Raw genomic sequence first — 15,822 nt, 5'->3', positions numbered from 1 at the left:
TTAAATTAATTTATAGTGAAATGTATAGTGAAATGATAGTGATCAATAAAACATTTTTATAACTTAATAATTTCTTTTATTTTTAAAAACAATTTTTATTTTTTTTTTTAAGATTTTGGGTTGTTTTCTTTTGCAGTTTGTTTGTTTGGAATACAATTTTTTAGGAACAAATTAAAGGCTTGGAATGGTAATGTATTATATGCATTTATATAAATAACTGCATAAATTTTAATGAAAAGCGTATTTTATTTTATGAAAACAATCATAAAACTTTAAGAAAAATTCATAGTTTTTATGATTTTTTTCATAAAATTTAAGCAAAATTTCATTTGAATTTTTACGAAATTTATGAAAAAAATCATAAAATTTAAGAAATATTCATAAAATGTAAGAAACTTTTCTTAAACTTTGTTCTTAAATTATAGAAGAAAAAAAAAAGATTTAAGAAATAATTCTTAAATTGTATGAATTTTTCTTAAAATCTAAGAAACTTTTCTTAAACATGTTCAAAACTTTTCGAATTTGTTTATGAACAGAATTCTTAAAATTTAAGAACTTATTCTTAATTTTTAAGAAAGATTCATTCCCTTATGAATTTGTTCTTAAAAAGATTCTTAAATTTAATGAATTTTTACATTGGCTCATTTGCCATGAATTTTTACATTAATTTAATGTACAAATTCATTAATTTTATGTACCTTTTTGGTTCAGTGTAGGATTGTTGGAAACACCATCATAAATTAAATTTAAAAAGTCCTCATCGATCCGAGGTGTGGAAAAAAATTTACGGGGGGTCAAAGGTCACAAAAACTGGTTTTTCACGATTTTCAGCAAAACGGTAAGTCTCATCAAAAAATTTTCAATGCAAGAATTGTAGACCAGATTATTATAAATAAAAAGTGTCATGACACTTTTTTTCCTAAGACCCACCGTTTCTTAGGTATAACGATTCAAAAAGTTGAAGTTGAGTTGTAATCGTCATAATCAGGCCTATTTTGAAAAAAAAACTCCTAACTGAAAAGTTCCTGAAATGTCATTATTTTTTTAGCTTGAATTTCGTTCCTCAACTGTTAAGAATATGGGGAAACCAAAAAAAAAATGGAAATTTTCGCCATTTTTCCGATTGGGGCCCTTCTCCCGAAACCATTTCCCTAGGAATTTTTGTTTATAATATGTCTGAATATATACAGGGTGTGCAATAGAGAATGGACAACCCTAAAACGGCTGATAGCTACACTTATGACTGTTCTAAAAACAGATAGAAAAAAGTTCTATCGCAACCAGTTCATAAAATATTGGCTTTTTTTCGTTCAGTGTATTTTAAATTTTATCATCTTGTGTTTTCGTTCACTACACCCACGAATGAATGAATTTTATTTATTTCTTTTTTTTATAATTTTCTACAATAATTGTATGAGTACATAAATGCTTTAAAAACTGCACAGCTATTGCACATTTTTGTAAAAAAAATTTTGAAATCTGTTTTTTGATGCAAAATGTAAAAAAAGTATTTTATGAAAAATTTTAGACACCTGTGGTATGAAATAAATCTATAGAAACCTAGGTGGCCAACTTTCTTAAAAATATTCCCCTTAAACGAGAATATTTTTAAGAAAGTTGGCCACTTAGGTTTCTATAGATTTATTTCATACCACAGGTGTTTAAAATTTTTCATAAAATACTTTTTTTACATTTTGCATCAAAAAACAGATTTCAAAATTTTTTTTACAAAAATGTGCAATAGCTGTGCAGTTTTTAAAGCATTTATGTACTCATACAATTATTGTAGAAAATTATAAAAAAAAGAAATAAATAAAATTCATTCATTCGTGGGTGTAGTGAACGAAAACACAAGATGATAAAATTTAAAATACACTGAACGAAAAAAAGCCAATATTTTATGAACTGGTTGCGATAGAACTTTTTTCTATCTGTTTTTAGAACAGTCATAAGTGTAGCTATCAGCCGTTTTAGGGTTGTCCATTCTCTATTGCACACCCTGTATATATTCAGACATATTATAAACAAAAATTCCCAGGGAAATGGTTTCGGGAGAAGGGCCCCAATCGGAAAAATGGCGAAAATTTCCATTTTTTTTTGGTTTCCCCATATTCTTAACAGTTGAGGAACGAAATTCAAGCTAAAAAAATAATGACATTTCAGGAACTTTTCAGTTAGGAGTTTTTTTTTTCAAAATAGGCCTGATTATGACGATTACAACTCAACTTCAACTTTTTGAATCGTTATACCTAAGAAACGGTGGGTCTTAGGAAAAAAAGTGTCATAGGACTTTTTATATATAATAATCTGGTCTACAATTCTTGCATTGAAAATTTTTTGATGAGACTTACCGTTTTGCTGAAAATCGTGAAAAACCAGTTTTTGTGACCTTTGACCCCCCGTAAATTTTTTTCCACATCTCGGATCGATGAGGACTTTTTAAATTTAATTTATGATGGTGTTTCCAACAATCCTACCAATTTTCAGCTTGCTGGGAATTAATGTAACCTCGGATGTCTAAATTGACCGGACTATAAATTGTTTTAATATTAATTAATAAATTTATGAGCAAATCTTATATTCACAACATTAGAATTTAATTTGACAAATTTGATATGTAAATGGGTGAATTTGGCTTGCAAATAAATTCAGTTTTTAAAATGATACGAAAAAAATATTAATGAATCTGTCTATGTGCCAGGCTTTCATCTTAGAATTCAGTTTCTGTTTTCGCTTTGCCTTGATTAAAAAAACTGAATAAGAGCCGAATAGGTAAAGTGGGCAACCCTATTCCATGACAGGGTTTCAGGGCTAGACAACCCATGAGTAATGTGTTTCCTTAGACATTATAAATCGTTGGCGGTTAGTTGTTTTATCGCAAGATCTTCTACTAAAACCATTAAAGCTATACAATCAGAAAATATTCCACATACGCCACAGTGACCTATTTTGACAATTGCTTATAAAAAATCCATATTTTTTACCATTCTGTTTCAATTTTAACGATTAAAGGTCAACTGACAAAAAATATCAACATGTATTTACTTTTTTCTATATCGGTCACTGTGGTGTATACGTAATTTTTTTTTCAGTTGAAGGTTACAATATTCTTTTGCGTCTGAAATTGGGGGCAGTTTAACAGAATTGCATTCCCAATCTTTTGACTTGCATTTCAATCTCAAATTTAATGCAGTTTATTTTGAGAAGTGTCCCAAATAAAAAAAAATATAAATATTGTGACTGTCTTTTTCATGATTCAAATTCTAACATAATTTCTAAAATTTTCAATATCAACAGAAAATTTCAGTTTTGGGTTACCAACACTGACACTGTGGTACGTGTGGGGATTTACCGCATGTATGAGGTAACATTGAGCTTAAATTGTGATCCTAGAAATAGGCTCCAGACAAGCATAGTGAGAAGGTCTCTATGACTAAGGGATACGTGTGTAGAAGATTTATTTCCCCATTTTTCCTTCAAAAACCCATTAAAAAGAACCAACAAATCTCTACTGAAAAAAAAAAAAACAAAACAAAATAAACCAAAATGAGAGATACTTACATGACATGGCAAGTATGCATGACTTCCAATTTGTACTGTTACATTCGTTTCTTGTACTGTGAAATTTTTCGGTGGATTATTCGCATATGATGATTCAAGATACAATTCATCTTGATTCATGTGTAAAGCTTCAGGAGCTAATATCTGTGAGAGTGGAGGTATCGTTGTTGTTGTTGTTATTGTTGGTAATATTTGTGTTGTTGTTGTTGTTGTCGATGGTAAAATGCTGCTACTCCCAGATGATAATGATGATTCACTATTACTGTTACTGCTACTGCTGACAATGGTGGTAAATGTTTCAAGAATTTCTGCTTCACTTATTGTTGGATCTAAAAAAAAAAACAAAGAACACAAACATTTTGTCAAAAAAATATAAATCAAATAAATTGAACAATTTATTTTTCTACAAATAAAAGACCCAAAATCCAATCAAATAAACCACATCAATTGACACATTTGCCCTACAGTAAATTCGCGCTTTAACCACCTGGTAAATTAAATCCCTAAATATCCTTTCATTTTTCGTGTTTCATAAATTCTCCCTCGACAAAGTTTGCTCTCAACACAGGCAATTAATAACGTAAAACCAGCAATTTTCCAATAATTTTGTAAAAGAATAAAAATGAAAACTTTTTTCTGTTGTTTTGAAAAATCGTCAATCATTTTCGTGCTTCTTTTTTTAGAGTCATTAGGGTGTGATTTGTTGTTCGAAAACAAATTAAATTCTTGCCAAAAAATTGTAGACAGAAAGTTATAATGTGCTTGTAGTTAAGGGTTTTTGCGAGAAAAACAAAAATAGAGGAAAAACCCTTGAGAATTTTTTGGGAAAAAACTTTTTAGGTTTAAAGAATCATACAGCACGTAATATACCAACCAATGCCTAGACAAGTAATGATACAATTGGGATTTCCTATAACGATTTCGTAGTGAATTTTCACTAAAAATTCTAACAAACTTACCTTTGAAATAGAAATTATCAATGATTGTTTTTTTGTCGTCTCTCGTTTCTACAAAAGATCAGAAGTGGGATTTACAAAAAAAAAAAATATTTTTTTGTTCACCAAGCACGAAGAGTTAAATTGGCTTTAAAGTTTACTTTATTGCTGTTATGAAGGAAAAGTTATATTTTACGTTTTTTGTTTTTTTTTTTTCACTTTTTCTGTTATAATAGAACCTGCTCTCTAACTACGTGGGAAGATAAAATGACTGGCACACAGTGTCTATGGTAACTGTTGTAATAGGCGTTAGCTTACTTGCATATTTTATTTGACAGGAGATGAAAAATAAATTAGAAAATAGCTTTATACCCCCAACTATAAGACATAAAGAGACAGTAGACAGTTATCGTTTCAGGTGATAACTTAGAATGTAGTAATAATGATGGAAGACCTTCGCACTATAAAAGTGTAGAAACAAGACTTAGAGGTGGTAAGGAAAATTATTAAAGTTTTATGAAATGAACGAAATTTTTTTATTTTAATGTGAAAGGAGAAAGTAGTTTCAGGTTGAAAATTTTGAGATAATTATGATTTTTAAATTTTAAATGAAATCATTAGACAGAAAATTAAGTTTTTTTTTATTGTGTTACCTAAAGCTTTTTGATGGAGTTTTTTTTAGAATCGTTCTTTTTACAGATTTCAAACCAAAACTATTGGACAACATTTTTGGTTACTGCAAGCAATTTTTTTTGTCTCTGTGAAGATCGAGAATATAAAATAATATACCTACATGATAAAAATTAATTGCTTAGCAAAAGCGATGCACAAACACTAAATTATTGTTTTTGAATCTTTGTGTTGATTTTTGGAGTTCCAAAGGAGGTTATCATTTAGATTTTTCTGAAAACTGATCAATTTTGCTAAAATTTTCAGAAAATATATAGGTATCCAAAATTTAAAATTCCATAATTTTAGAGATAACTACCAAAGTCGGAAAGATATTTTTTTTAACAAATTTTTGGTTTGAATCAAAATTTAGCTCGGGTTATTTTTAAAAAATTCTGCTATTCAAAATTCTGTTCTTCTTAAATTAAAAACGTTTGGAAAATAATAAAAAGGCACTCGCTGCGTTGGATTAAAGGAATTTTGAAATACAGAATTGTAGATTTACAGAATTGAATTTTAGAAATTAGAATTTACAGAACTGTAGAATACAAATAAATGGAAAAGCAGAATAATGGAGTACAGAATTATGTTTATATTTAGAATTTTGAATCATTAACAGAATTTTGTAAAAATTTAGTGATTGGATTTTAGTACATTAACTATAATCGAAAAAATCTTAACAGTTTTTGTTTTTAATTTTTGTTAAAAATTATAAGCAAAAAGCTTTTAATTTTTTTTTAAATTGACCAATTTAACTCAAATTAAGTTAATTTAATTAAATTAATTTTTTGACCAAACACACATTTCACATATTTCTCTTATACTTTAAAACTTAAGAGAAAAAATTAAAAATTAGATCCTTGCTAAAAATTCGAAAAATAACAATTTTAAGAAAATTGGACAAGATTTTGTTTTTGTTGAATTTGATCACATTTAAAAACAAAACTTAGCAATTTTTTTAAATTTCGGTAAGAAATTAAACTACCCAATTCAAGAACGAATATAATGAATACATGCCTAATTAAAAATTCAAAATTGCAAAATTTGTATAACAAAAAATAATGTTACAATTTTTGTTACTTTAAATACAAATTTTTAATTTTAACAAAAACATTTTTTTAATTCTAACCGAAGAACTAGGATATTTCAAAAATCTTTTAAGATAAACTAGTTTTGAATTTAAAAATGGAAAAATAATATTTTGTTTTATATTTAAAAAAATAACAAATTTTTAAGTTTTTAGAACAAAACATATATTTTATATTTTAAAAATTAATTTTTGGATCGTCTTAAGAACGAGGTACACAATTGACTATATTTGATTCGATACGTCTTAATCTAAATTTGACAGTATTTTAGGCGGATTTCAATTTTTTCAGAATTACTTTAATTGTTTTAAAATTTGTTTGAGGGGTAAAAATGTGAACATTTTTGAAAGAAAAACACTGAAACAAACGAATGAGATCAATCCGGTGCAAAAATTTGAGCTGGCAGTTCAAACTTCCCGGAGTTGTATTCATAAGAGTTAATATCCAAACCAAATGAAAAAAAATTGGGACAAATTTAGCTTTGGAGACTAAAACTACCCACTGACTCTATTATTTAAACTAAAAACAATACAGTCAAAATAATTTTACCTATAAGAAATATTATAATTTTCTAACTCCCCGAAACTCAATCTACAAGTATACATTGGAAACGTCAAGGGTGAGACTTTTGTTTTCCTTTAAAATGTTTTATCATTTAAAATGTGCGAAGAAAAATATACCAACTTAATTATTAAAAAAAAAAACAGGATCTCCTTCGGTTAAATGTGGGAGAAAAAAAGAAATGATTTTGAGGAAAAAAATATTTTTTAAAGGCCAATTTGATTTACCAAAAATAATAGGTTCTTCCTAAGCTAAACTAAGAGCTTAAGGTAAATACTTAACTATAATCAAGGGGCACGGTAGTGCCCAGCCAAGTTCTCTAGCAACTTTGGCACTACACCCTTATTTACAGGAAACAACTCAGGCCATTTTCGAACCCCCTCTAACTTCCACACCAAAGATGCTAGAAATTTCAACTCACTACATTTGTTGAGCTCGTCAAAACCAAACACCTCACAAAATTTCAGCCTCCTACGATGAGTAGTTTCTGAGATATAGGGCTTCAAAAATCGCAAAAACCGTAACTGACTCACTGACTCACTGATTCACTGACTCACTGACAGATCATCAAAATTATGGAGAACTTCCCGATATCGTAGAAACTTGAAATTTTACACGGTGATAGGACTTGTGGTGTATACAAAGGAAAATTTGAGATTTCCAATTCAGGGGGCGTGGCATCCGCCCATTTCCGCTGAATTTTCATCATATATTATAGAGCACTTCTGATTATCGTAGAATCTTGAAATTTGGTAGAATAGTAGAGCTGGTAGTTTATACAAAGGAAAAAATTTAAAACTTGAGAATTTCATCCAGGGGGCGTGGCAACCGCCCATTTCCACTGAATTTTCATAAATTATTATAGAGCACTTCTGATTGTCGTAGAATCTTGAAATTTGGTAGAATGGTGGTGCTGGTAGTTTACACAAAGGAAAAAATTTAAAGTTTGAGAATTTCAGGCAGGGGGCGTGGCAACCACCTATTTTCACTGAATTTTCATCAAATAAAGAGATTTTATATTCTACAGCCATACCTTGCAAAAAGTAGTGAAATCACAACAAAAACATTACTGTTAAAAAAAGAGCCAAGTTATCCTATGTTGAAATTATGCTGGCACAAAAAGTACTGAGATGTAAAAGTGTACCAAGTTCTAAAGTTTGGGTTCAAATTCGTATCAATAAAATTTTGATTGTTTACTTGGCAATTTTTGAAATAACTTTAAAAATCGATGGTTAAGAAAAATTGTCAAGAGAACAATCAAAATTTTATTGATACGAATTTGAACCCAAACTTTAGAACTTGGTACACTTTTACATCTCAGTACTTTTTGTGCCAGCATAATTTCAACATAGGATAACTTGGCTCTTTTTTTAACAGTAATGTTTTTGTTGTGATTATTATTTTCCCTATACAATTTAAATTAAACGCTATAATGATTACCATCTATTTGAATATCAAAATTCAAAGTATAATGATATCCAATTAAACATTTGACCCTTGAATAAGTGACCTGATTGGTTTGGTTAGTTGATTTTCTATATTTGCCATTTGCAAGACAAACAAGAAATCAGCCATTTACAAATAATGCACAGCACTATAATATTACGTGTGTGTCGCTGCCACGTGCCAATTACCAACTAGATACTTATGGTAAATATAATTATTTGCTTGAAATAACTCAATGGTCTCTGTTCCTTCTAATCATCATTACATGTTTATGAATGAAAAATGAATTTATAATTATGTTAATTAAGGATAAACATTTGTCCATCAAAACGTGCGCATTGCTAATGTTATTTGTAAACTCGCACAAGTTCAATAGCATACACCCATCCCCACTTAAAGCTATTAAAAGGCATTAAATACATTAACGCAATTTGTCCTGATAAAAATCTTAAAGCTTATCAAATATAAAGCTCTTTTACTCTGATTTGGAAAACAAAATCGAAAAAAAAGAAAATCCTTTAACATTAATTAGATCCTTTTTTGATACCACCAAAGGAGCTCTCTTTTATTCCTTAACAAAAGGATTCACATTTCTATTTCAACTTTAATCATCCATCCTTCCTTCCCGCCATGTTTTTAGGTATTTTTTTTTTTTTAGCTTTAATGACATGAACAAGGAAGTATACGCAACAAGGATATAACGCAGGACTAAATTGAAACACACATTCTCGAAAAAAGGGGTTTCATTAAAACAACATGGAATCACTGGTAGAATGATTTTGGGTATTATAGTATCAATATCATTAAATGGGCTTGACATAATAATCCCAAGAAAAATCCCAGAAAAACATAAGAAAAATAACTTTATATGGAGAAAAATAAAAAAAATAAGGAATGAAAAATTTCCATGCTTTCCTGACATTTCCTCGATGATTTTCATATTTTTTTTTTTTTTGTTGTCCCTTCGTCATCTAAGCCTCCTCTCTTTTTTTTTTTGTCCGGGAATGTTCTTATCCCAACATTAAAAGACAAAAATGGAGAAATTATATTATCGATGCTAGAGAGAACCTTAATGCAAAAATAACAATCGTTATTCTGATTTATTCACTTGACAACATAACGCAAACAAAGAAAAAAAGAAAGAAAATACAAGGGACAAGAGTTCCCAGATGGAAATATAGGCTCAAAACCAACATGTTCCTTGGTGTATATATTATAATATAAACAGAATATAGAGGGTGCTGCACGTCCTTATACTTTATATATCTACCAACATGGAAAAACAGAGGATGACTTTTTATGTCCTTAGTGTCGAAGCAAGTTACAGAGATTTTTGTTATTTTTTTTTTTGCTCCTTTCATTTTTTATCTGAGAAAATCATATTATATGTGCCATCATCACGTGCTGATCCTGATCAAAGTCAAATCCTCCAGGTTAAGTTGGAGAGTAAATATAAAAAAAAACCAAAAAAAACAAAAATCCAAAAAGATTTGCTTTACATAAATATCCCCAAAAATAAGAAATTCTAGGTACTTATGTGATATGGGGAAGAATTTTCTCATCAATAAAGTGTAACACATGGGTTTTACCTTTGGGTGGGAAAACGAGATTTCAACTAATGGGAATAATTTTTGATGATGATTATTTTTTTTTCTGTTCTTTGGCAGAGTCCCTTAAGCATATCGAGGGAGAGAAAAAAGTTTCTCATTTTTTGTCCCAAAAAAAAAAAAAACTAATTATTTTGTCAAGGGAAGTAAATAATCTGCAGATGCCAAAACAGTCTGTTGTTCAAAATTAAATAAAAGTATAAATTTAAGTTTAAAGTTGTGCGAAATAATAACTCTTTCTGAAATAAGAATTATATATTAAAGGTTACAAAAAAACCAAAGACCTTTAGGTTTGATTTTCAATAAAATTATTTGTTGAGCTCCCAAAAAATATGTTTATTTCCACACAAAACGGCGACGAAAAATTGTACTGGAATGTCGTATTAAAAATGTAGATCTTAACTCTTTCTAAAGCGTTTCCAACAAAAAAAAAAAATTATTAGGTTTTTTTGGTTATAAAATAACTTTCTCTAAACGTCATCGTTCAGAGTCCTTTAATTTTAAAAATTTTTTAAAGAAATAAAATGCATGACGAGTACTTCTCTAGGACTTGTTCTTATGTTAAATGAGAACGAGATTTTTATTAGAAAAAAAAAAAAATAGAAAATATATTTAATTTATATTAATCTTATAAGAAAAATAAAAAAAAATATTTTTTTTTTAATTATTTTGAAGGTTTTGAATTCAAAATGAACTCTGCAATTTGACTTCTTTTGTAAAGAGGAGTTTGTAGATTTTTTTTTTTCTGAAAATCGTTACGCTTACGTGACCCTTTCTGGCCCTAGTCGAACATTGCAATGACCTTTTCAGGATTTTCTTGGAAAACAGTGTTAGTTAATTCCCTGCTTTTGTCTTACCTGACAAAGTGAAAAACAGAAATTTGCTCTTAACGCCAACATATTCTCTTTATTTGCAATCAGAACCGAATTTTCCCACTTCTGACACCATTGTAGCAAAAACACAAAATTTCTCCCTTTTTTTTCGTTTTAATCAAATGAAATTAATTACCAAGGTTTGAAAAATTTTGAAGAGAAACATTTTCCAGGAATTGGTGGAGCCTTACTAACTGTAAAACTGGTATGGGTGGCGATATGATATTTTTAGATCAGCTCAAGATTTGAATACAAATAATCAAATTACACTTTTCATACTGATGAAAATTTACAAAATTATTTTAATCGTAAAAGATTTTGAAAACAGCTGCCATTTTTCTCTTTACTCTAAAAAAAAATTAAATAAAGTTAAAAATAAATTTAGATAAATCAGTTTTTCTCTAAAAATTGTCACTTTGTTTGTTTGTTTTTTGGTAATGAATTACAGTTCATGTCGCTTTTTTAAGATTTAAAAAATCATATCAACTTACAGACTTTTTACCATTCAACTTAAGTGACTATAAAGTCAATTGTTACCATAAAATAATACAAAAAAAAAAAACTTATTCTATTCGAAGAAAGCCATTTGACATAAAATTTAAGTGCAGACCCTTTGAAATAGGCTCCATATGTTAACTTTACCTATATAGAAGTTACATCTGCCTTAACTGTGTTGTATATACCCTCGATTACTTTTAATGCAGGACTTTCAGTTCAGTTAAAAAAATAAAAATAAAAAAAAAAAAAAAACCATAACCTCTGCCAAAGGGTTGTGTTCACACACACTCCTCTTTGAATATCATAAATGTTAAAAGAAAAACCAACCAAATACTCAGACAAGATTTAAATTTTAAGTAGTCTTACCCTTATTTTTGTTGATAGAATGGAAAAGAGGGGGGCTTAAGAATATACCTACCTTATATACCCTAACCCAATCTCACACAATCACTCGTCAGAGACACGACTTTGGACTTTTTGGCTTGGACTTGAAGATGGGGACAGAGGTGTGATGGTGTGGTGTGGTGTGTTAAGATTTACGAGAGAAAATAATGCAAAAAGCCATAAAGTGTTTTACCTTCCAACAATACAATAGCCATAAACTTGACCCCCCTCAACTCATCCGAGAGGTTTGTTTTTGGAAGGAATCAGCAAAATAAATATAAACATTTCGCCTTTGGAAATATTTCTTTAGGCCCGTCCATTTATATTACACCAAACGAAAGAGCAATCAAAGTTGGACGGTTTAAATTACATAAAATACGCGACGATGAACGCAAAGAAAAAGTACTTAATTTCAGGATATATACATAAATTAGAATAAAGACACGACGACAATCTTTCTTTTTTTTTTAAGACCTCAGGCATGTGTGGAATTGCATAGCTAATCTCTTATTCTATTTGGTTTGATTAAGAAAGTTTCTATAATGTTACTTTGTTTTGTATAACGAGAATTTTTTTTTTTTTTAAATAAGATGTTTTCATTTTGTCTATTTTTTATGTTTTTTGACAGGAAGAAATTTTGGGAATAATTTTGAAACAGTTCAAATAAAGTTTTTAATTGCTTTAGTTTAAATGCACTTAAGAGCTTGAATGTTAGAGGTATTTTAATTGTTTTTGAGAAGAGATACATTTTCATATGTTGATTAGATTACGGAAGGATAGTTTATTTTTGTGGTTGTAGCTTATATGAAATTTTGTTTAATTGTTCCCTTTAGATTCTTGTACTAGAGGACTGGAGATAATAATAATCATTCTTTTCATATGACGGGTGTGAATTTAAGAGGTTTCCATTTTGATACACAATTCTTTATATTATGCCATTTATGACTAATATCTTTTGTTACAATTTTATTCGTTTGCACCCCTTTGAAACATTGTATTGTAATATTAATATAATATTGCTTATTTCTCTTTTTTCACTTTTCCAAAAAAAAGACTTTCATCCAAATTCTGTTAAAGATATTAATATAATTCTCTCAATTTAATAAAACAAAAATAACTTAAGTTCAAAAATACCTCCGAGCAGCTAAAAAAAACTGTACTGGTGAGGAATTTAAGTTGGAAATACAAGACTTTTTTTTTTTTAAATTGTTAGAAATTCTCTGATTTACTTATTTTTTCTAGAAAATTAATGACCGTGCTTACAGGAGTTCCTGATTTTCCAAAATAATTTCTTGCAGTTTTCCGTGTCACTTAAGGTCTTAATTCAGATCCCTTATATGTATATGAAATAATAAATTGGAAAAGATAGTAGAAACAATTATTGTTATAGTGATGGAAATAAAAACAAAAACTTATACTCATAAAACCGCTTCTAGAAAGTTTGGTGCTCATATTAGAGGTTTTAAATCCAAAAATGTAAAATCTTTAATTGCATTTCTGTTAAAATAAAGTGATGGTTTTTACTTCTAATAGAAGACTTCAGGCCAATTGATGAAAATAGACAGAAAAAGCATTTGTCTTCCCTAGCATCGAAATTGCCTTAAAACTTTAAAATAAGAGATGAAGTCGAGCAAACTTTAATTGTAATTTTGTACCAAAATCAACTACAATCTACAGACCAAAAATTAAAGCGAAAGAACGAATAAAATTACAAGTCCAAACAAAAGAAGAAAAAAAGGTCATCTATTTCAAAGTTTCTTCTAACAGAAAGGAAGGATCTAATTTAAAAAATATTATTTTCCCAGTAAAATTGATAAAAGTGCAGAATTCCAATTAGTCCACTTAGCAGTCCTTTATTTATTTATTTATTCAAAACGTTAAATACTAACGAAGTAATCACTTATATTATAACATTATGTACATTAAGAGCCAATTTTTCAATCTTCTAATAAACAGTCAGTTAACTTTTCGACGAATAAAGTTATGTATAAGGCTCATAAACAATCAGATAAAAACATTGAATTTTTCAATCAAGAATAATTTATTCTACAGAATAACAAACAAAAAAAAAATTGTCAAATTCAAAAATATTTAAAATTAAACGTCATTTTTATTCATGATTGTTTTTGTTTTCTTGTGTTCCACTGTATTTTTTTCAAAATTCTTTCAAAACAGCTTTGACAACTGACACAATTTTTTTGTTCAGATTATTCCTTAGAATAATTTTTATTCGTCTCTGAAAGAATTAGATAGTTTTATTCTTAGGAATAAGCTATATCTGCCTGTTGAAAAATTGATTGTTTCTCTATCCTTAGGAATTAGTACTAAATGTCGACTGACTGTGATTTCAGAGGGGCATAAGTCCCGATTTTTCGGGTCATAAGTTCTGAATCCAGTTCGGGAATTATATCCCACCCAAGTGTTCCGAAAAAAATTTTCGATACTATTATCTGTCCGATAAAATTTGGCAGTACAGGTCTTATTGGAGAGCTTTTTCAAGATCAATGGGACTTAACGATTAACCAAAAGCAATTCACAAAAAATATGCCCCTGAAACACACAAGAAAACCACAGACGCGCCATGGTATTGTTGTTGTAATTTCTTTATTAAGCGAAGTACATCCTCCTATGACCAGCGTTGCCAACCCATTCAGTCAAAATTATGCCTCACTTGAAAAAATATTATGCCTTTTCAAATAAATTATGCCTCAATTTAAATTTCTTAGTTTATGCTTAAAAATTATGTACAAAAAGGACACAAGTACACAAAACGAAATGTTTATTTAATCAATTTATACATTAAGGGCCAATTTTTCACTAGTCAGATAAACTTCAGATAAAGATTATTCCTAAGAATAAATTTTTTGGTATTGAAATTTATTCTTCTGATAGTCTAACTGACGATTGAAAAGGCAACTTATTTGTCACGTAACGGAAATTTTTTTTCTTCGAAAGGAATATTTCAAGACGTTGCTTTATATAATTGAAAGAAATTAGCGGGCAATTTTTTCAATAATGAAAAATATTAGCCTATTTGCAAGCGTATTAGACCTTTTTACAGCAACAAAATTAGATTCTTTTCTAGTAAAAGTGATAAGTGTGAACAAGATTCTTCGAAAAATTAAACACTACCAAGAGTTAAATGGTAAAAACAAATTCTGTAGATAAAATTTCGAACAACCTTTATTTAAAAGATATAGAAAATATTAGTTTTTAGTCTTTTTATCAAAATATTTAAAAAAAAATTATAAGAAACTTTTAAAATATAAATCAAGAGTAGAATGAAAAAATTATGCCTTTTTGGCAACAAATAAGCCTCAATGCATAATTATGCCTCAGTTGGCATCGCTGCCTATGACCGATCTGCCACACGATCTGTGGCAGAATGAAATCATAAAAGTTCTTTGTTAAAAGTATTTACAATACATAAGAGTTACCATTGGTAAACTTCCTTCATAAACTACTCCTTTTTCTATTATTTTTCTGAAAGAGCTTTCAAGATTATTGCTTTTTTCAAGCTTTGAAAAATGAAAAAAATCACTATGTGTTGTCGTGTTGTTGGTGGCTGTTTGTTTTTTATTTTATGTATGGAGGAAAACAGTTAATGTCAACATTTTAACATGCATTTTAACATTTCAACAGGGAAAATTTTTTACCCATGAGTAAATGAATTTTTTGTTTTGGTGTTAAACGAAAAATTTATTTTTTTTCGTTTTTGTGAAATTTTACCGACAAAATGGTAACGCTGGTACCTTTTCGAAACATTTTTTTTTTTTTCGGATAATACGGCATCGCTGTGTGAGCTTTTTTATGTGATAAACATATCCAGAAGGGGTGAATCAGAGTAAGATGCAAATGCCCTATCTTCCCTTTACTGCCAATTTTTATCGGACAAAGTATAATGCCCGACGTTTATTTTTTTTTTTGCATAAATATATCTACGAGTATAGAGACAGACCATAGCTTACGAAACAATTGGAAAACAAATGCAAAGTTCGCAAGTTTATTGGTAAGTTGAAATTGCATCTTCGCAAATTATAAACAAATAAAGTGAAAGTTTAATAATTTAAAATTGTGTTAACCCATATTAGTTCATACCAGGGTTCAGCGGAAAAAAATTTAAATTCGAATCTCTTTAATTTACCCAACCTGCGGACAAAATTTTGCAAATGGGATCATAAGGACAAATGCATCATAAGGA

The 15,822-nt window shown here is 28.8% G+C and overlaps 1 protein-coding gene across 2 annotated transcripts in view; it reads right to left on the bottom strand.

Moving 5' to 3' along the window:
* The window catches only part of LOC129918241 (zwei Ig domain protein zig-8-like), a 64,269-nt gene that overhangs the window by 11,026 nt on the left and 37,421 nt on the right, over positions 1-15,822 (bottom strand). For both annotated transcript variants that reach the window (XM_055998660.1, XM_055998661.1), the window contains exon 2: positions 3,562-3,890. In XM_055998660.1, the coding sequence (XP_055854635.1) occupies positions 3,562-3,890 (329 nt within the window). The remainder of the gene's footprint in view (positions 1-3,561; positions 3,891-15,822) is intronic.

The sequence above is a fragment of the Episyrphus balteatus genome, chromosome 4, assembly GCF_945859705.1.
Source record: "Episyrphus balteatus chromosome 4, idEpiBalt1.1, whole genome shotgun sequence".
In the NCBI taxonomy this organism is placed as follows: domain Eukaryota; kingdom Metazoa; phylum Arthropoda; class Insecta; order Diptera; family Syrphidae; genus Episyrphus; species Episyrphus balteatus.
The sequence above is the reverse complement of the archived record's forward strand: the minus strand, read 5'-3'. Positions and strand labels throughout refer to the sequence as shown.